Below are 22,526 nucleotides of genomic sequence, written 5' to 3'. Positions count from 1 at the left end.
ATAAAAAGAAAAAAGTCCTCAAAGACTCTACACTTTCTCTTCTACAAATTATAATCCTAAGCAGTCTTTAAGGTAGTAATTTCACTGAAAAGGAAATGACCTTCTCTTCTAAAACTCTTTTCTAACCTAGCTTTTCTTGAAGGAAGGAAGGAAGAAAAGGGACACAGGGAAATCTCTGTGTGTATGTAGGGGACAATGATACTAAGACCGACTGTTTTTTAAGGCCAGTCACAATTATAAAGGCAGAAGAAAAATTTAAGTTACCTGGTCCAAATTCCACTTCTACCCCCTATTACTGAATAGTTTCATGTAAATTACATCATCTCCCTACAACTAAGTTTTCCCAAAAATATAACAGGGACTCAAGAAGTTTGGCTTAGGCTCAGTAGTCACCCAAAATCAACTTCAGCTTTAGCCTCGATCTTTAGAATGCCAAATAAGCAATTCACCATTTCAGTGACATTTCTAGTATCTCTGCACCTGTGTTTGATTAATGACCATGTGATCATACAAGTTACTATCCTTTCTACAGCAATATAAATAATGTGTGCCATTCTGGATTATTAGTATCTGAATATTCATTGTAAAATAACCATTAGTGTAGGCATTCTAGACAGAATAAAAATCTTATGGCTTTATATGGTGAAATTTTACTGGACAACTTAAGTATAAATGTACATAATGTTGGAAAAATAAAATGCAATAATTATTAGTGATGACTGTGAAAGCCAAATTTAGATACAAACTAAAGAACTTTCAAACAATTAAATAGGGAATCAGATTTACAGTTAATATGAACATTGAGAGTGCTATAACAGAATTTAGGAAGAATATAGCCTTTCTGAGTAAATAAGTATTTATAAAAAATATATGAGGTAGATGAACAGAAATTAGGTTATATCAGGGCGCCTGGGTGGCTCACTCGGTTAAGCATCTGACTCTTGATTTCAGCATAGGTCATTATCTCACAGTTGTGGGATCAAGCCTGGTGTTGGACTCCACACTGAACATAGAGCCTGCTTAAGATTCACTCTCCTTCTCTCTCCTTCTGCCCCTCTCCCCTGCTTGCACTCTAAAATAAATAAAATTAAATTTAAAAAAGAAATTAGGTTATATTGTAATTCTAACCTCGGTTGAAGGTTGTTCAGTATACTACTATATCACTAAATAAAACTTTTAAGAATTGACATACTTTTTAATTAATGATTTAAGCTATGAATCTTTTAAGAAAAAGTCCTTATTAGAGAATTCTTCACATTTTGACAAGAATGAAAAACAGAATGTCAACTTTGCCATTTTAAAATTTCATGACAAGATGCAGTGTATGGGTGGCTCAGCCAGTTAAGCAACCAACTTTGGCTCAGCTGGTGATCTCACAGTTCATGAGTTCAAGCCCCACATCAGGCTTTCTGCTGTCAGCACAGAGCCTGCTTCGGATCCTTTGTCCCCTACCCTGTCTTCTCTGCCCTTCCCCTAATTTCACACGTGCTGTCTCTCAAAAATAAACATTTAAAAAATAAAGTAAAATAAAATTTCATGACATGAGGATTTCCAAAATCTGATACAATATCCATGAAAACACAAAAGGGTATGGCAAGAAAACAGATCTCAAAACGCATTTTATTCTCAATAATCAAACTTCAAACAGTTCATAAACTGCTTTAAGATGAAAATTCCTTACAGTTTTGAGTCTAAAGACTTAAGCTTGTTGAAAATAACTGCTTATAAGTATTGAATATCTTTACTTAGAATTTTTTAAATACGCAGTATAATTATCAGGAGCAAACTAAACAGCTGACATGTAGACTAGTATCCTACAGTATGATGTCAGACACTTAACATTTGATTATTTTTTAAATTATTTTTTTAAATAAAATTTTATATTGGGGCACCTGGGTGGCTCAGTTAGCTGAACATCCGACTTTGGTCATGATCCCACAGCTTGTGAGTTCAAGGCCCGAGTTGGGCTCTGTGCTGACAGCTCAGAGCCTGGAACCTGCTTCAGATTCTGTCTTCCTCTCTCTCTGCCCCTCTCCCATTTGTGCCATGTCTCTCTCAAAAATAAATAAACATTAAAAAAATTTTTTTAGGGACACCTGGGTGGCTCAGTCGGTTGAGTGCCTGACTTAGGCTCAGGTCGTGATCTCACAGTTCATGGGTTCAAGCCTGCATCAGGCTCTGTGCTGACAGCTCAGAGCCTGGAGCCTGCTTCGGATTCTGTGTCTCCCTCCCTCTCTGCTTCTCTCCTGCTCACGCTCTCTCTCTCTCTCGAAAATAAAATAAACATTACAAAATTTTTAAAAATTTTTAAATATAAAATTTTATATTTACTTTTGTATCCTCTAAGTTCATCACACCATAATTAGTGATATTTGACTTTGGCCTTGGAGCAATATTAATTTGACATCTGGTCATTTGGCATTTGTTGAAAATGTAGGTTAGATGCATCTCAAAAATTAGGATGTAATACTGAAAAGAGTTGTGATACATAAATAAAACTGTGTGTGTGGTTGTACAGGAAGAGCGAGAGAGAGAGGAGAGAAAGAGGTGGGGAGAAAGGAGGGAGATGGGGGGAAAAGAATTTGTTCACAGCACGTATGTACTCAAATATTAGAGATAAAGTAATAAGAAAAAGTATATCAAACTTGTTTCATGCTACTTCTCAGTGTTTTTTTTAAAGGAAAAGCTAAGAAATCCAATCCCAGAACTAAACATTCACGTCCCATTCAATCTGTTCAAATCACAAAGAAAAATAGGTTTATCTTTCCTAATTCTGTTTTCATGAATGTATATTTTGATTACAAGTTAAGGCAATCTACCAGTTTTTTCTTATGTTAACAGTTATTGAGTACTTACTACATAAGTGTTCGTGTTCATACATATTCAGTCCTAATAATAACTTTGTTAGGCACATTCTATAATACAGCAAGAATTAAATGTACCTAGCATCCACGTGTTTTTGAAAGCAAAATGTTAGGCCTTTTGAAGATGATTTTCACTGTGTGGGAGCTGAACTTTTTTTCCATTGGAAAACAGCTCTCAAATTATAGTGGAATCCAATGGTAAAACTAAATATAAAATGCTTCCTTTAAAGAAAAATTTCAGGAGTCTCTCTGCTCTGACGCATTAAGTGTTATGTGGGAAAAGTACACCCTCAGATGTCAGAGATAAGTGAATAATACTAGTTAACTAAACATCTTTGAACAGTATTCACATCTTGGTTTAAAAGATACCCCATTTCCTTCTACAGTCCATTATTTAACTCAAGTCTTACTTTCCATCTCTATTCTTTCTACTTAAAATGTTTTTTTTTTTAAGTTTATTCACCCATTTTGAGAGAGCAAGAGAGAGCAAGCATGCAAGCAGGGGAAAGGGGGAGAGGGGCAGAGAGAGAGAGAGAGAGAGAGAGAGAGAGAGAGAGAATATCCCAAGCAGGATCTGCACTGTAAGTGCAGAGCTGAATGTGGGACTTGAACTCACAAACCCAGGGGATCATGACGAGCTGAAATCAACCACCCAGGCACCCCCCTACTTAAAATGTTTAAGCCTCCCTATTTAGCAGGAGTGAAGGGATAGGAAGAAACGGGAAAGATGCAAAGAGATTCGAATAGGGCAGTCTTTCCAGAAATATTTTCTGTTCACTGAATTGCTAACAGGAGGTCTATACTAACAAGTACTCAATGGTCAAGTTAGGAAAATGCTAAGCAGAATTACTTTTTCATTTTTTTCTTTGTTAATCCTAGAATTTTCTTAAAAAAATTTTTTTAACATATCAATGATCAGTAGACAGTGATTTCCAGAATTTATTTCACCATGATGTCTATTTCCTGGTAGAGTTTCGCAGTACTAGAGTTCTACAAATTACACTAATGATCACACTTAGGAAGTAGGGATACCAGCTAGGGTAGTATAGTCTGTCTATAGCAAATTCCTCATGAAGGAACAAGTAAAAAGAACAATAGATATATTTCACATGAAATGTAATCCTAAGAAAGATATAATAGTCCCCAATAAAAATATTTAAAAATGAGAAAAAAGAAGAACAATTATCTAGGAATCAAAGATACATTTTTTGCCCCAAAGGTAAAATTTAACACAACCTTTAGAGAACAAAGAAAACATAATCACAAATACCCAAACTATTTGATCCAGATAAGGGGAAAAGTAAAATTCTGTATCAAAATCAACAGGCTCATGTTTCCACTTGCTAAAAGTTACTATTATTCTATGGAAAAGGAGTAACTTGCTTAATATATTTGGGAGAGTGTCTAGGTAATGTGAGGCTCATCTCCTGGTTCCCTCTTTCAGAAGCTGCTTACTTCCTACAGAGGACGAATTCTGTTGTGCTTTCCACTACATGCTCCAGGGGAGGCTTACAGTTGTTAAGAACTGCCCAGACTATTTGGAGAAGTCAGTCTTATTTAGGAGTGGAGTGTAAGCAAGCTATTCTGGCTGCACATCTAAAGCCACATTCTTTAGTTAACTAATTAGTAGAGAGAGCTGACATGTCTCCTGTCATATCAACTTGGTTCTGAATGAAGGTTTGAGGGAACGTTTTTATTGATTCCCTTAAAACTCCATCAAAAATCTTAGTATCATAACAATGTCTGGTATAGCAGAAGTTTATACTGAATTACATAGCATTAAAATCTATCTAGATCAATTTTATGGTTAGGAAGAATAATTTAAAAAAGAGCAAACTCTCAGCTCAAGGTACTTTCAAACTCCCAGAATACTTTTATGAATGTCTATTCTAACAGATACAACTTACCACTAGTTATGAATTACAACTTCCACTGAAACATGGTTTACTCATGATGGTTCCCTATACACAAAACCTGCTGTTTTCTAAGTCACATGTACTTGTTTCCTCTGGAGAAAATAAAAGTTGGATCTGTTCTCTGTATAAAATTTCTAAAAGGTCAGCCTACAAAAGCATTTCCAGCATGTCAAAAGATGGTCAAGTTATTTTTTATTTTTTTAATGTTTATTCCCTTTTGAGAGACAGAGAGAAAGCACAAGCGGGGGGAGGGACACAGAGACAGGGAGACACAGAATCCAAAGCAGGCTCCAGGCTCTGAGTTGTTAGCACAGAGCCTGATGCGGGGCTTGAACCCATGGACCGTGAGATGATGACCTGCACTGAAGTTGGATACTTAATGACTGAGCCACCCAGGTGCCCCAAAAGATGACCAAGTTATGACTAAAACCTTTTTGTAGGATGGAAATAAGAGTTATATAGATATTAACTAAATTTAAAATATTTAAATATTAAAATTTGAGTTTAAAATATTGTTTAGTTGCTATAGCTCCATTTAAGTTTATGAACAGTATCCTCCACCACGATAATTATATAGAATTTAAATATCGGCCAGTTTGACACTACACAAACCTGATTATAGCTGATCACATTGCTTTAAAGTGTTTTATTGATGGTTCTTAAGATAGATGATTTATGTTTGTGGCATATAGTAAGATTGGTTCATTCAACAACTCTTTGTTGAGCATGGGGTTAACCAATGGTTACAAAGAAAAATCAAATATATAGACACACACACACACATATATATATTTTTGCCCTTGAGGGGCTCACAGACATTAAATCATTAATTATATTCTTCTATAATAAATGTTCCTATGTATTCAAAGCTCCCCATCAAAGTCAGAAGCACTCATCTGAGATAACAGGGATAATTTGTGCTGGTAGAAGGGTGGCATCGAAACAAGTGATGACCAAAACTGATACGCTAACTTTTTGCTATGTGCCTACAATGTATAAACCAGGCCTCCTGGGCAGAAGGTAATCAGATATTTTTACTCAACACAGGTTTTATGCTTTCCTTCCTAAGTGCCCCTCACCCCAACACTTCTTAGCCATGGCCAGATTTTTCTCTGAACCTGTACAGACTGCATGTTCTCGAAGCAGTCTGGCTAACTTCATCCTGGTTAAATCACAGCACACAGGTTTGGCTCCTTCTCAAGAGGAGTTTTTAGAAATACTATCTTTTAAACAAGCTTCATCTGTCCTGGCCCTCAGAAGAGTGGAAAGAATATTAGGTCAGAAACCCTGAGAGATCTCAAATAGAAACCAGGTCAAGTTTTCTTTATACTCTGAGCTCAGGGCAGTATTTCTCAAAGTGTGTTAAACTACATGTTTAAGTAAAATTAACATTAGACACACAAAAGGGTTATATTGATAAAAGGGTCAAATGCAAAAGAAAAAATTCATAACTTCACAAACAGCATTTCTAGAAAAAAGCCTTTCAAGTGTGTTGTACAATGAAAGGTATTAAATACTATATATGTGCCAATGGTCCTAGTTGCCTAAATATTTCTATGACTTACTGACAATCAGGTATTTACCAGTATTCTTAATGCCAGATTTAAATAATAAATGGATTTTAAGTTAAAAAATGTCCTGGGGCACCTGATGGCTCAGTCGGTTAAGCAACCAACTCTTGATTTCAGCTCAGGTCATGATCTTGCAGTTTGTGAGTTTGAGCCCTGCATCAAGCTCTGTGCTGACAGTACAGAGTCTGCTGGGGACTCTGTCTCCCTCTCTCTCTACGCATCCCCTGCTCTTGTGTGTGCACTCTCTCTCAAAAATAAATAAAACATTAAAAAAAAAAAAAAAGTCCTTCTGTGGATCCAAAGATTTTAGTAAGTTCTGAGAGGGCAGGGATTTTTGGGTTTTGTTCATTATTAAATCTCTACTACCTGGCACACAGATGCATTAAATATCCGAGTGGCTGTCTGACTTAAAAAAATTTACAACAAAACTTAAGAAATGGACACGAGGAATGATAAATAAGACCTATAAAATAGTTGTTGTGCGCTAGGAATTATGCTAATAATAAAATTAAAGATCTATCCCAATTCTTAACACAATAGGACAGAGATTCAAAATCAGATCTGTATATGCTCATGCTAAGTAAAAATGAAACTTTCAATGAGAGTTTTCAAGTGTTTTTATGTTTATCTACTTTTGAGAGAGAGCGAGCGTGTGCACCCGCACGCGCGAGCAGGGGAGGGGCAGAGAAAGAGGGAAACACAGAATCTGAAGCAGGCTCTAGGCTCTGAACTGTCAGTACAGAGGCAGATGTGGGACTCAAACTCACGAACCCACGAGATCGTGATCTGAGCTGAAGTCAGACACTTAACCAACTGAGCCACCCAAGTGCCCCTCTATGTTTTCAAAGTATACATATACATTTTAGGTTACTGGATGACATTTTCTACATAATGCAACCATAAAAGCCTACAGTGTAATCAAGTATATAAAATATGCTCTTAATCTTGAGAGACAGCATAAATCAAATGTAAATGAAAATACATAAATAAAAGTTATGTTGACATGTTTTCTTTGTCCTTTGTGGGTAAAATACTAACAACCACCAACCCAAAGTTAACTTATAGTCAATTTAATCAAGGCCAATTCTTTGTTAAACATATAACAATCAAGTGGTTGTTTTCCTAATAACAGAATCTATTAAAGTAGTTGTTTCTATTATTTTATGATATTTATACTTGAGTTAACATTTAATTTCTCCAAAATATTTAGAATATTAAGCCATTTTACTTTTTTAACAATGAAGTCTCAATGAGAAGAAAATGGGCAAAAATAACCCAAAGTATGAAATATTTTTAAATTTTACTGAAAAATGTCACACATACAAAAAGGACTTATAAATGAATACCCCTGTACCTACCACACAAACTAAGAAAAGTATCAGTAGAGTGATCATATAATTAACAACCTAAACTGGAACATGTGAGAGCGGTAATGCTATTAAAAATTACACCAGTACAGTTCAAGTGTAAACTGAAACCACTGAGGGAAATCAGAACCCAAGGTTACCTCAGTTATCAGTGGCTTTAGAAGCCCCTTGATTGCCCCTTCAAATTCACATCCTCCTTTTCAATTGGTAACCATGAAACTCAATATAATTCATCCATTTTGCCTTTAATGAACAATTTTTTTCTTGTTTGCTATTATGAGCCTTCTTAAACATGTCTCCTAACAAAATGTCTCCTGGTCCACAAGAGTTTTTTCAAGGTATTTCACTAGGAGTGGATCTTTTAAGTTACAGGGTAAATGTGTATTCAATTTTAATAATAGTAATAATAATAATAATGGCAGTAGGTGAGCTACTCTTAGACATATGTTTTCTTTTGGTTCAATTTTTTCCTTTTATTTATAAAACCTTCCTTTGTAACCTGTTTTGATTTTGTTTTGGTGTTATTACATGTGATGACGATCTATTTTTTTCCCCTCAAAGAGCTAATTTTCACAATTCTGTATGTTGAAAAATCAATCCTTTCCCAGTTTATGTTTCCCCTAAAATCAAGTTCTTCTATAAACAAGAATCTGTGTCAGCCCTTCTATTGTGTTCTATTAGGTTGATACAATTGATATCTATTTGGACCACATGATCAGTCAACCCAGCACCAGAGAATATACCTATTTACTGACCAGAAAGTTTGTGCCCAGGATTTATGGTCTCAATCTCTTAGGGCCACAGATTCTGACATGTAAGCCTTTCAACTTATTCTATCACTTTCAGACTTTTTCTTTTAAATCTATTAAATGCTTGAAGGAACTTGTGAAGCACTTCTTGCCCTGAGGTTCCATGAAAGATAAAAAACCATATTCTTTCTCCAGACAAAACACAATATATAGGCATATTCCTCACTATTTGAAGTCTTGCTATAGAAGTATTTGCTATAATGATGTGTAAAAATGTTTTTATAACCTAACATTTGCTGTCCAACTTAAGATCTAATGAATGTGCACACTTGCACCGTGAAACTTTGCACAGGAGTCCAGGGGACCAAGTGATACAACTGTATCCAAGCTGTTCTTCTCACAGGATAAAGCCTCCTGTTCAAGTTATTTAAAGGTATTGTTCATTATCCCTATTTTCTTCCCATCTTTTTCTTGAGAGTTTAATTCTTCATGGATCTCAGAGTTTGCTTCTGTCATATACCTGGAAGCACAGCCAACCTTGGCCCGGTTTAGATAGTTATCTTTAACATAACATTTTATTATTTATATTCTAGTACAAGCTCCCTGCAGTAGAGGGGAGCATAGTTCAAATCTGATAATAGTATTTCTGAGTCCTTCACACAACTAATAAGTTCATAAAATGTTCAGTAATTAGGTAATATTTTTAATGCTTTGTATTACACTGAAATCCTTGGTAGACAGTTAAATGCTAGTTATAACTGGGAAAACTGGCTGTGATTTGCACAGGCTGGCAACATATCATTACTTTTCTCATTTAAAATTATGGAATGCAATTGACTGATGGATAAAGAAGATGTGGTATACATATACAATGAAATTTTACTCAAAGATCAAAAAGAATGAAATCTTGCCATTTGCAACAACATTCATGGAACAAGAACATATTATGCTAAGTGAAGTCAGTCAGAGAAGACAAATATATGATTTCGCACATATGTGGAATTTAAGAAACAAAACAGATGAACAGGGGAAGGGATGGAAAATTAAGACAAAAACACAGAGGAAGGCCAACCATAAGAGACTTAAATACAGAGAACAAACTGAGGGTTGCTGGAGAGGTGTGGGGTGGGAGGATGGGCTAAAATGGGTGATGGGCATTAAGGAGGGCACTTGTTGGGATGAGCCCTGGGTGTTATATATAAGTGATAAATCACTAAATTCTACTCCTGAAACCATTAGTACACTATAGGTTCACTAACTTGGATTTAAGTAAAATTTAAAAAATAAAAAAAATTATGGAATATAGGCTAAATGCAATCTGAAAATTTGCTACTCAACAAGCTTTCAATAATAGATTCGATTCAGACAATAAATCCTGAAACTTGATCTGAGAAATTAAACTCACATTCCACCCTCGTCTCTGATTATACCCAGATAATCTTGGAATTTCTGGGTTTTCCCCAACTCTTAACTTACAATCTCTGGTTTACTAATGGTATGCTAAATAACATCCAGTATTTACAGCTTTTGTTCTTCTTAAAAAACATATGACTGCTTATTCCTAGTTATAGCAACTGTACACAGTAAATGCTCTATAAAAAGAAAATGCTGTTAAACATAATGAAATACTGAAGCAAAATTATTATAAACGTTGAGAAAGTGGTACTTGTAATTAAAAACTTGAGGCAACTGAAGTATTATATAACCTCTAGATCTTGAGACTAGCAATACTTACGTAATACCAACATGTACACATGACACTATGGCACACATTAAGGTATCATGTGCATGTTTCAAAAGGATCAGTTGAGTTTATACACCCGAAATCCACCCCCCGCCCCCACATGAAAGCAAACAAAATCCCTGATCATTTCATCTGTTCTAACAAAATAACCGTTTTTCCAAATGAATGGGGAAAATCAACTTTGCCCACAACTAGATCCTAGTACTCTATCATCTTATCCTTTTCTTCTGAAAATGCTCTTAAGTGAATATGTGAAGAGATACAATATAAAAATGAGTAAGAGAAGATTCTTGCCATTAGCATCAAAACACTGTGCCTGGCACATGGCATGTACTCAAATGCATGTTTGTCTTACTGAATGAATGAATTACCTAACACGTTAGGATTTTTGAGTAATAGCTAATTCTTGTTTTTATCCACAGAAAAAATAGTAAAGAAAAAACAAACAAAATCTTACCCACAATCTGGAGCCGGACACCACCTACAATCAGGATCTGCAACAAGCCACCGTCTAAGCATAAATTCTTCATATTTTTCCATTAAGACATCATCACTTAATATCAAGCGAATATCATGGGGATTAAACCGTTCAGTACATTCTGGGCAACTGATATTAACTCTACTTTCAGATATTTCTATCCTTAGATATTGTCGTAAGCAATCCACACAAGATCTATGATGACAAGTCATTATCTCAGGAAATCTGTCCTTAGAATGCCGCAGAAGGCACAAAGGGCACTCTATAAAGTCTCCAATTTGTTTGCTGAGAGAAGTTAATCCATTGTCAGAGGAGGTATTTGTAGAGAAAATGGAGTTCTTATCAGTACACATTTCAGAATGTATACTTTCAATGCTTGCAATTCCATCCACCCCACCATTTAGCTCCCTTGATTTACGTTTGTTATCCTTTTTTCTCCGAAACAGAGAGCCTATTGAAATTCTTCTCTTTTTGGGTGCCTTTTTCACTGAAGGCAAGCTCACAGATGAGGCAGAAGACTGAAGATCACGATCTGAACCCATTTGCCGATGTAAACTCATGTCTAAAATGCTCATTAGAATTGAGTCAGGGTCTGTGTTTACACACAGCCCTTCATTATATTTAGAGATAAAACCTATTTCTTGTTCTTGCATTCAGATTAAGTCATGATGTAAGAAAATCCTACTTGGTTCCTTCAGTGAATTCTTGAAACAGCTGGACTTACAGAAGACGGTAATCATAGATGTTCTGAAAAACAAAACACAACACCAATATCATTTTATTGTATTCTTAGTCTGCATGTTTTTCTTAATAAACTTACAACTTTACTATAAAACTTCAAGCCAGTATGTTATTTAATCATTACATTGTTTTTTTAATAAGGCCAATTTAGTGAGAAGTCTACACAAGAATGTAATATAGAATGAATGTTAAAACAAGTATATTCTTTAATCTTGATTAAAAACCTAGATTTGAGCTGACCTTGTCATTTTTGAAATCTGATAAAAAAATTTTCATCAGTTTCACTCAGACCTCATGATTCCCCAATGCTTTTCAGAGTTTTTGTGAACTGACAATAACATATTCACACAAATACAAAGGATTAAGTATAGCTTATACACTCTTGAAGAGCAAAGTGTGTGTGTGTGTGCGCGTGCACGCTCTTACCCTGCCAGATGTAATTACTTTTAAAGTTACAGTAATTAAGACGACATAGTGGTACATCACACAAGGCTGGATACAAAGACCAATAGCAGACAGTCCAGAAAAAAAGTCCCAGGTATATGTGGATATATACATGTGGTTACATTATTGAGCACTAAGGATGGCCTTTTCAAAAACAAAACATAGTACTGTTTTACTGGTTACCATCTGAGAAAAGGAACTTGACCTATAGCTCACCTCATGCATAAAAATCAATTCCACTTGGTTCACACATCTAAGCATGAAAAGTAAAATTGCAAAGTTTCTAGAAGTCAATAGAAGACAATATTTCAGTGAAAAGATTTCTTCAACAGAAAAGTACTAACCATAAAAGAAAAGAATGACAAACTGTGCAGTGTAATAAACTCAAAAGGTAGTATTAAGGGAGTGGGACTACACATTTGCCACATATAATAAAGGATCAGTACCCAGAATATGGAAAGAACACTTACAAATCAATAAGTCGAAACAGACAATTAAGAAGAAAAATGGAGAATGTGTGCCTGGGTAGCTCATTTGGTTAAGGCTCTGACTTGATTTTGGCTCAGGTCATAATCTCATGGTTCATGAGTTGGAGCTCCATATCAGGCTCCATGCTGACAGTGAGGAGCCTGCTTGGGAGTCTCTCTCTCTCCTCTCTCTGCCCCTCCCCTGCTGGTGTGCATATGCATGCCCTCTCTCAAAATAAAATTATAAAAAAGAAAAATGGGCAAGGGACTTAACAGAAACTTCACAGAAGGATATGAACAGTGTCAACATCATTTGTCATCAAGGAGGTGAATATTAAAGCCATGTTGAGATACACACCCAGTAGGATGGCTAAAATTCAGACTGACATTTCCAAGTATTAGCAAAAGGGTGCCTGGGTGGCTCAGTCAGCTAAGCATCCAACTCTTGATTTCAGCTCAGGTCATAATCTCATGGTTCATGGGTTCTAGCCCCATAATGGGCTCTGCATTGATGGCGCAAAGCCCGTTTGGAATTCTCTGTCTCCCCCTCTCTCTGCCTCTTTCTCTCAAAATAAATAAATAAATAAATAAATAAACAAACATTAAAATAAAAAAAAATTATTAGCAAAGATGTGGATTGCTGGTGGGAGTGTAAAATGGCACAACTACTTTGGAAAACTGTTTAACGGTATCTAGCAAATTTGAACATATAGGTAACTCTATCACTCAATTATACTACTAGAAATAACTGCACAAAAAAATGAATGCATACACACATCAAAAGATATACATAACAATACTAATAGCAGCATTAGCTATAGTAAACCAAAATACTAGATGCAAACCACACTTCCAACAGTAGAATAAGTTGTGATATATTCACATTCTAGTATATTAGAAATCAATGAAAATGAACAAAATACAGCTTCACGCAAAACAAGAATAAATCTCACAAAAGAAGGCATACTGTATGTATAATTCTGTTTAAATAAACTTCAAAAACAAGAAGAGCTAATATGATGATAGAAGTCAGGATTATAGCTACCCTTTGTGGGGAGGCACAAAGTGAACGTTGACATATGTAGTGGTTACAAATATATGCTCTCTTTGTGATAAATCACTGACCTACAAATCATGTTTAATATACTTTATTGAATGACTGTAAAAAAATAAAAAAGCTTCCTGAGATGATATCTACACATATCCTTGAGAAAGTCACACTGATTTCCCAACATAAAATATAGAAAAACATTTCACTCAGATGAACTTTATTCTTGTCCATCAATTTTTATTTTCCCATTATTTGCAGCATTCTCTGCTAATTCTGAGGAAAATACAGGGTTTAAGAGTAGGTTTTACCAAAATTTTCTGCATATTTTCTTCTTTGTATGTTATTTTATCTTGCATCTGAAAATGCCTTCTGTACTCCACAGTGCAATATATTTATCATAGAACAGTACAGAGGGAAACTATCTTGGGGAACATATCCTAAGAATTTATCATTTAAAACAGTAAACCAATGGTACTTAATCAGGATCACCTGGGAAATTTTTCAAAATATATACTTTAAGAATTTGATAGCCATATAATTTTTTATCCAAAAGAGAATTTTGTAAGAGTGAATAGAAGCACTCTTAATATCTAAACTAGGATAACAGGGGCAAACTGGAACATGTGTTCATCATATTTAGGAAATCCTAAAATATTGTGCAAATACACAAATATGCCTCAAAGAGAAAATAATCTGAATACTAAACCTTTAATATTTCTATATGGTAAAAAATACTATAAAGTAGAAAGACAATATATTAGAAAAACATACATAACAATGAACAAATTTCCCCACTACACAAACAGCTTTTACACTTAAGAAAAATGCATATTCTGATAGCAAAATGAGCAAAGATACAAGGAGGATGTTTAGAGAAAAAAAGTACAAAAATTAGAGAGATAGGATACAATTTTTAACAATAATCACAACTAAAGAAATGAAAATTAAACATTAGATACCCTCTTTATGCACATTAGATTGACAGATTGTAACGGGTTGGTGAGTGTGTACCGAAAGAAGCATCTATGTTAGGAGGAGTGCAAGCAAATCAGCACAATCCTAGGGAACCAATTGGCATTTTCTATTAAACTTCAAAACGGAAATATTCTTAGGCCAGCAATCCTACATGTAAAACTTACCCTTCAGAAAATAAAAGGACACAGGCATGCAAAGACAGTGTGCAAGGAAATTCACTGCAGCCTAGTTGATAGAAGCAAACAAAAACAAGACGAAAAAACCCACACAAAATCTGAAAATAACTTAAATGTCTAACAGGGGACATATAAACATAAATGAACCAACCACAATTTATGTGCAATGATATGGAAAGCTCTCTATATATAATGCTGAGTGCATAACTGCAAAACAGTGTGTATAATGTGAACACATTTGTGGAAAAAACACTCACACAGGCTTACATATACATACATAATTTCTGGAAAAATGTTAAGAAATCATTAACAATGGTTACCTTGTAGAGTACAATCTAGTATTGACTTTCTGCCTTCTGCAGAGCCTAAAACTGTATCATGAGCATCTACTACTTAGAGTTAAGAAACTGAACCCCACAAAAAAACAACAAAAAAACATATTTGCCCTAAAGCTAACCAGTCAAAAATAGGATGGGGTCCAGAGTTCACCTGTTTTATATTTAGTCAGTAATTCAGTGGCATACTCTGATGAAGAACCACTAATACTAAGGAGACTTACTTAAAACACTCTCACTTAAAAACAAAACTCCATAGGCCTAAGCCTTCTAAACAAGGCTTCTTACGTTTCATTATTTTAGGTACAAAAAAACCCAAAAGTTCCGTTAAAAACAACACCTTAGTTTATTAGTCATTGTCAGCCTATGGGGTTATAGTGAGGTACCCCTTATCCTATGGTATAGAGATGACAAGAAAGACTTACTTAAAAACCTACATAATTTAATGACTATCTTTCTGGAGAAACAATCCACAGAAGTATCTATAAGCATGTGACTGAAGAGTATTAGGAATGCCTCAGTCAAGGGAACTTTGGCTAACTTGGGATTTCTAAGACTGCACCCTAAACCACTAAAAGAAGAAAAGAAAGTACTACAGAAATTCTGCCAATTTGGACAGATGACAAAATGTGTGAAATTAAAAAAAATTTTTTTCAGGGACTCAGGAACTTATTTTTAGAAAAAGTCAACTTCACTCTCCAGTGAAAAATAAAAACCTATTATTTGCATCATTTAATATAGTACTATTCTTTTTGAACTCAACTTTTTATTTATTTTTTTTTTATGTTTAATTTTTTGAAAGAGAGTGCAAGCCGGGAAGGGGCAGAGAGAGAGGGAGACACAGAACCCAAAGCAGGCTCCAGGCTCTGTCAGCACAGAGCCTAACGTGGGGCCAGAACTCACCAGCCATGAGATCATGACCTGAGGCGAAGTTGGATGCTTAACTGACTGAGCCACCCAGGCACACCATGAACTCAACTTTTTAAAGAAAACTATTGGGGGCACCTGCGTGGCTCAGTCCACTGAGCACTGGACTCTTGATTTTGTATCAGGTCATGATCCCAAAGTCGTGGGTTGAGCCCAGCATGTGCCTCTGTGCTGAGCATGGTGCCTGCTTAAGATTCATATTCTCTCTCTCTCTCTCTCTCTCTCTCTCTCTCTCTCTCTCTCACACACACACACACACACACACACACTCTTTACAATAAAATAAAAAAGGTGCCTGGATGGCTGGATGGCTGTCAGTTGAGTGCTGGGCTCTTGATTTTGGCTCAAGTCATGATCTCACAGTGCATCAGGCTCTGTCCTGACAGTGTGGTCAGCTTGAGATTCTCTCTGTCCCTCCCCTCCTCGTACTCTCTCTCAAAATAAATAAACTTAAAAATAAAAGATTTACAAAAAGAAATAAACTATCAACTATAGGAATCTGCATTATGTTCTGCCTCATAAATGCACATTCCATTAAAAAAAATTACTGAGTTTTTAAAACAAATGGTTGGGTTGCTGGTAGGAAAAAGAAGGAAAAAATATGTTGTATACCATAATACCACTACAGGGATGCCTGGGTGGCTCAGTCGGTTAAGCATTCGACTTCGGCTCAGGTCATGATCTCACAGCTCGTGAGTTTGAGCCCCGCATCAGGCTCTGTGCTGACAGCTCAGAGCCTGGAGTCTGCTTCAGATTCTGTGTCTCCCTTTCTCTGCCCCTCCCCCAATCACGCTCTGTCTCTGTCTCTCAAAAATAAAGATGTTAAAAAAAAATTTTTTTTAAATACCACTACACATTAGAGTTTAAAAGTGCTTTTTATTTGTGTCTTGAGTCAAACCTCACTACCCTATAGAATAGGTATTATTAACCTTATTTGATAGACAGGAAAACTGAAGTTCAGACAAAGTAAATATTGCAAGGTTAGTAAATGATAGGGTTAGGGGTTAAATTCAGGTCTTCTGACATCTCAGCCTCAGTACCATCATCAGCCTACAGTTGCCTTCATGAAACTTCTCCAGGCGCTATCAGGATATACAAAATTATCTCAGAAAATGAAAGACTATTACATCTTGCATATCATCCAGGGCCAGTCTTAACTATCATCCTTCAACTCCATGTCTCATTCAAGCCATTCTCCCTTTCTGAAATGCCACTCCCTTTTCTCTCCTCCTAATCAAACTGTACTCCACTTTTATAACTCAGATGAAACTTTACTTTGTTCACTTTTTCTTTCCTGATTATCTTTAACTTTTTAATAAGGTTTTTAATAAAAAATTTTTAATGTTTATTTCTGAGAGAGAGAGAGAGAGAGAGAGAGAGAGATCGAGACCATGAGTGGGGTGTGGGGGCAGAGAGAGAGGGAGACATAGAATCCAAAGCAGGCTCCAGGCTCTGAGCTGTCAGCATAGAGCCCAATGTGGGGCTCGAAACTCACAAACCATGAGATCATGACCTGAGCTGAAGCTGGATGCTTAACAAACTGAGCCACCCAGGCACCCCTAATACGGTTTTTAAGGTAGAACTTGAATATTTGTTTTTTTAACACAACAGAGCCAAGATGGTGTCATGAACATAAACATCATGAAGCAACGCCAAATGAGTGTTTCTTAAAATGATACAATGTCACTGAAGTAATATTATTCCAGAACTACAAGAAAATATGAGTCTTCCTCCACCCCCAATTGTTATTCCTAGGCACGTATGTCTTCTACTTTTTTTTTTTTTTTTTAAGTCCAATTAGTTCAGGCACCTGGGTTGCTCAGCGGGTTAAGTGGCTGACTCTTGATTTCAGCTCAGGTCACGGTCTCACGGTTTCTGGTATTGAGTCCCTCATTGGGCTCCGTACTGACAGCAGGGAGCCTGCTTGGGATTCTCATTCTCCCTCTCTCTACCCCTCCCCTGCTCATACTCTATCTTTCTCAAAATAAGTAAAATAAAAGAAAAAGTTCAATTAGTTCATATTAGGTCTACAAAGAGAAATATCAGGTCTACTGGATTAAATACATAATAATTTATACATAAAAGCCGAGATGTTTACATGGTACAACACCATTTCAGAGCAGGAACAGAAGATGAATGACAGTAAATGTACTAATGATATAATCTGAAATATACCCAACTCCTAATAATCCCCAATATTGGAAGCTCTTTACTATTTATCACAGGATTTGTCAAGTTGTAATGCACTGATGATATAAAGCAGAGAGGGGGAAAAGATAACTGAGGTGGGGCTCCATAATAGTACAGTAATTGGTTTAGTAGGAATATCCAAAATAAAAGTAGGGATCTGTAATTAAAAATGCTAGAAGAGGTTAGCTACTGAAACAGAAAACAACAATAAAATACAGGTAGACCCTAAATTATGTATTTTCACTTAAGTATCTATAATCATAATCAGTCACACCAATGGCACAAGGAATTCCTGTCACCTGTTAATTAAGCTATGAGAAATGTCTCTTCTTTCCCTCTTTTTCAGTCTAGCATAACTGACAAGTAACCAAGATTGCCAGTTGCTGCTGCATACTCATGCCCCTGAAGAAAATGGTTGGAGAACTAGTTTTATCGCTGGCAAACGAGCCCCACTCTTAACCTTTTAATGCACTTCAATGGACGAGTATCACCCAAGACTGGTATTGGGAAGGACAAAGATCTGCGCTTGCTTATCTAACCTTCCCTAGTCCAGTGTTTATATCCCTGTAAAGTCAACACCATTTGATTCTTACTTTTTTCTACCTCTTGGGAATACGTGAGGAATTATGAAATAGGAATGACCCAAAACAAAGATATTTCTACCAACATGTGTCAAAGCTTTGTAGACTAAAGATTTAGTAAAAGTGCTGATAACTTTGTACTCATAAAATACATCTAATTTGGTACCACACTATTTTTTTTATACTTTGTAAAAAGTACAGAAATTAAGCATTCCAGATGAAGTTCCTAATCAATAATTATAATACCATTTTATTTTATTTAAAAAAAAATTTTTTTTTAAACGTTTATTTATTTTTGAGACAGAGAGAGACAGAGCATGAACGGGGGAGGGTCAGAGAGAGAGGGAGACACAGAATCTGAAACAGGCTCCAGGCTCTGAGCAGTCAGCACAGAGCCCGACGCGGGGCTCGAACTCACATACCGCAAGATCATGAGCCGAAGTCGGATGCTTAACCAACTGAGCCACCCAGGCGCCCCTATAATACCATTTTAAATGAAAATATGTACCATATATATTTTTTAATGTTTTATTTATTCTTGAGAGAGAGAGAGAGAGAGAGAGAGAGCGAGCGAGCGAGCGCACGCACATGAGTGAGCAGGGGAGGAGCAGAGCAAGAGAGGGACACAGAATCTGAAACAGTCTCCAGGCTCTGAGCTGTCAGTACAAAGCCCCACGCGGAGCTCGAACTCACAAGCTGTGAGATCATGACCTGAGCCAAAGTCAGTTGCTGAGCCACCCAGGTGCCCCTACCATATTTTAAACACTCAATTTATAAACACAGGATAGATAAAAACAATCAGAAGGCTCAAATTCATACAAATAGTAGTCCACGGTTTAAGAAAAGCTGTATGTATCAGTCAGGATCCTGGCAAAAACAAAGCATTCTCAAGGAAGTATCTGAAATTCACATTTTAGCAAGTGTGGGCAGGGTTAAAGGAACCAAAAAGGATGGAAACTATTCAGGAACCCACTGCCACCCTTTGGAATGAAGGGGCAGAAGGAAGCAATTACCGAAGAGCTGTGCAACAGCAACTGAAAGAATAATATCCAGCTTCTCTCTCTGGCTTTCCAACATCCTGCCAATGCCTCACATTGGCTAAGTCCAACAAAGGAGTCTAAACAAGGTAGTCCTTAGAAGAACTCCCTCTGGGGCACAGAGCAAGGCAGAGAAGGGTTAAGAGCGGATCTGGAGGGGCAAACAAACAAACAAACCCAGTACTGGATATATAAAGAAGAGAATTTTGGAGTCAAGACCTGGTTAACTGCGTTTAGTCATAAAATCCCTGTATAAGGTATATTACTGAGTCTGTGATCTCCACTACACATAGATGTTAGGAGAATAAAGTAGACATGTGCTAAAAGTACCTAACAAAACCTGGCAGTATACTAAATGTTAGTATACTAAATGAAGTGAAATGAGAGACAACTTTGTATTCCTAGTGCCTAACACGTGTAACTTATAGCAGATGTCTAATAAACTTTGACTAAATTACGATGCAGAGTACACATAAGAAATGAGGAACTGAGGATTCTGTTCGTATCTTTACCTTTGATTTGCTATCACTGTATGATCCGTATATTAAGGGATACAGCTTTTTATATACAGCTTTTTATAATGAAAAAGACAAGAATCTTTACCCCATGAGTGCTACAAGAGAAATAAAACAAGTATCTTAACACTATATAACTTCAAGAATTACAAATTTAAGATTTCCCCCAATAAACATCTCCTAACCATAAATACTTCAACAGCACCTAAATAGCCACCCACAAGCTAAATGATTTAAAACTAGTAAGAGGGTATTCTGGAAATGTAGAAACCTGGGCAAAAAAAGTTTACAGACAATAAATCACTTCCAAGAGAAAATTCCTTTATACTCCTGATCTGGTTTTGCCTGTTATTTAGCTAAAATTAGGCCTCTTCTGTTACTTCTCAGAAAGGTTAAAATAGAGCCAAAATCCAATAATTTTGTGTCTAAATACTAAGTATAAGAGCAAAAGTACCTTACAACTGTTAATTTCAGGTTTTGGTTTTTTTTTTTTAGATGTCTGACATCTAAATGTTTAGCATGTCTAAAAACTTGCATGTAATGAAAGCACGGAATATTTACTAGCACTGTTGAAGAGAACAGTTTTTTTTTTTTTTTTTTGCTGATTTAAATGTTTTTTTTTTTAATTTTATTTAAATCCAAGTTAGTTAACATGCGGTGTAATAATGGTTTCAGAAGCAGAATTTAGTGATTCATCACTTCCACAAAACATCCAGTGCTCATTCCAACAATTTAGCCCTATTTAGCCCATCCCCCCACCCTCTACCCCTCCAGTAACGTTCAGTTTGTTCTCTGTATTTAACAGTCTCTTATGGTTTGCCTCCCTGTTTTTATTTCTGTGTTTAAATGAGGAGGAAGCAGGTACAGAGATCCCCACCAGAGTTTCTACTGCTCACTAATTTTGGTTACTAGTGAAGCCTGAGCTATTTTATATTTAAGTGAAAGAGTCAAGAAAGAAGATAAACAAGATTTTCTATTTTAGATATTGTATTCTATATTGAAAAACATAAAAGGCTACTAAACTTCTTCAGTAATATACACTTATGTTGTAAAGGTGGGAAAAGAGGAGGAATAAAAAAGACTTTTAAATTTCAATGGCTATATACTTGAAAGATACTTTTAATATTTTTCACATGTTTACAAGTCACTTACATTTCATTTCCTATGACCTAACCACCATGAGTGGGATGCTCATATCCCACTGTTGGGACTTTTCCTTACTGATGTATAAAACCCATGTATATAGAAAGAACAATTGCTTTTACATGTCAAATACATTTTTAAAAATTTGTACTTGATGGCACAGCAATTTTCCAGTGTACTTATTTCAAATTTTCTTAATGTGTTCAAATACCATCTCTTACTCTTTATGACTTTTGGGTTCTACACTTGTCTTGAAAGACTCTTGTTCACTCCAAGATTATATTTCTAAAATCCTCTCATGTTTCCTTCTGGTACTTCTATAGTTTATCTTTCTGCTTAAATCTCTCATCCATTTCAATTTAATGTTAAGAATAAGCACATATCAAAATTTATGTTTTCTAAATGGCTAGTCAGTTACCTCAACACCAGCTGTTGAATAATCTCTTTTTCATTCACTCCTCCCACCTATTTAATAAGCTACACCTAGTATGTGAATTCATGCTATCTAGGTGGTATGGACTTTTAAAATAAGCTCTTGAAATAAACTACCAAACTCTCTTGTTCCAATTTGTAATCCCACCAGTCAGAAAGGTGCTTATTTCCCTGAATTCTTACCAACATCCTATGCTATTTCAATAGCTTTTTCTGAGTCACAAAAAAAAGTACTTCAATTTCCATTTATCTGATTACTAAACAAATCAAATGTTTGTTCACATTCACTGTCCTATTTCTTTAATGATTTATCTGTTGATATGTTTTTGTCCGTTTTTACACTGGAATATTGATGCTCCTTTTTTTATTTTAAGCTTTCAATATTTACTTTCTAGCATTTGTCCTTTAATTTTGTGACGTTTTGAAGACATGTAAAATTTTTATTGAGTTACATATACAAAGCTCTTCTGTAAATTCTTTGTTTTATATGCTCATAAAATCTGTTCAGAGGATAAAATCTATTTATCGATATATATACCATTTTTGGTATTCATTCCTCCTTGAGGATACAAGTTTCATCAGCGGTCATTTCCCTCCAGCCTGAGGAGCATTCTATAGTATTTCTGGTGTGCAGGTCTCCTTACAATGAATTCTCTCAACTTTTGTTTATCTGAAAAACGTCCTAATTTTCACCTTCATGTTTTATGGATATTTTTGCTGAATTCAGAATTCCAGGTTGACAGCTTTATCCTTTTGAACTTTATTTAAACAAATTTTTTTTAATGTTTATTCAATTTTGAGAGACTGAGCGTGATGGGGGGGG

General features: G+C 35.7%; 1 protein-coding gene across 2 annotated transcripts in view; it reads right to left on the bottom strand.

Annotated features, from left to right (window-relative positions):
- Positions 1–22,526, bottom strand: part of RNF19A (ring finger protein 19A, RBR E3 ubiquitin protein ligase) — a 57,547-nt gene that overhangs the window by 22,961 nt on the left and 12,060 nt on the right. The window contains exons 1-2 of one of the 2 annotated variants that reach the window (XM_049633042.1): positions 19,590–20,521; positions 10,669–11,436 (exon numbers count right to left, since the gene is read on the bottom strand). In XM_049633042.1, the coding sequence (XP_049488999.1) occupies positions 10,669–11,342 (674 nt within the window). In that variant the 5' untranslated portion in view covers positions 11,343–11,436; positions 19,590–20,521. Of the gene's footprint in view, positions 1–10,668; positions 11,437–19,589; positions 20,522–22,526 lie in introns of those variants that run through there. The other variant, XM_049633041.1, reaches the window with a different exon arrangement.

Source organism: Panthera uncia, chromosome F2 (assembly GCF_023721935.1).
Source record: "Panthera uncia isolate 11264 chromosome F2, Puncia_PCG_1.0, whole genome shotgun sequence".
Taxonomy (NCBI): Eukaryota; Metazoa; Chordata; class Mammalia; order Carnivora; family Felidae; genus Panthera; species Panthera uncia.
Note: the sequence above shows the minus strand (reverse complement) of the source record. Positions and strands in the feature narration are given on the sequence as shown.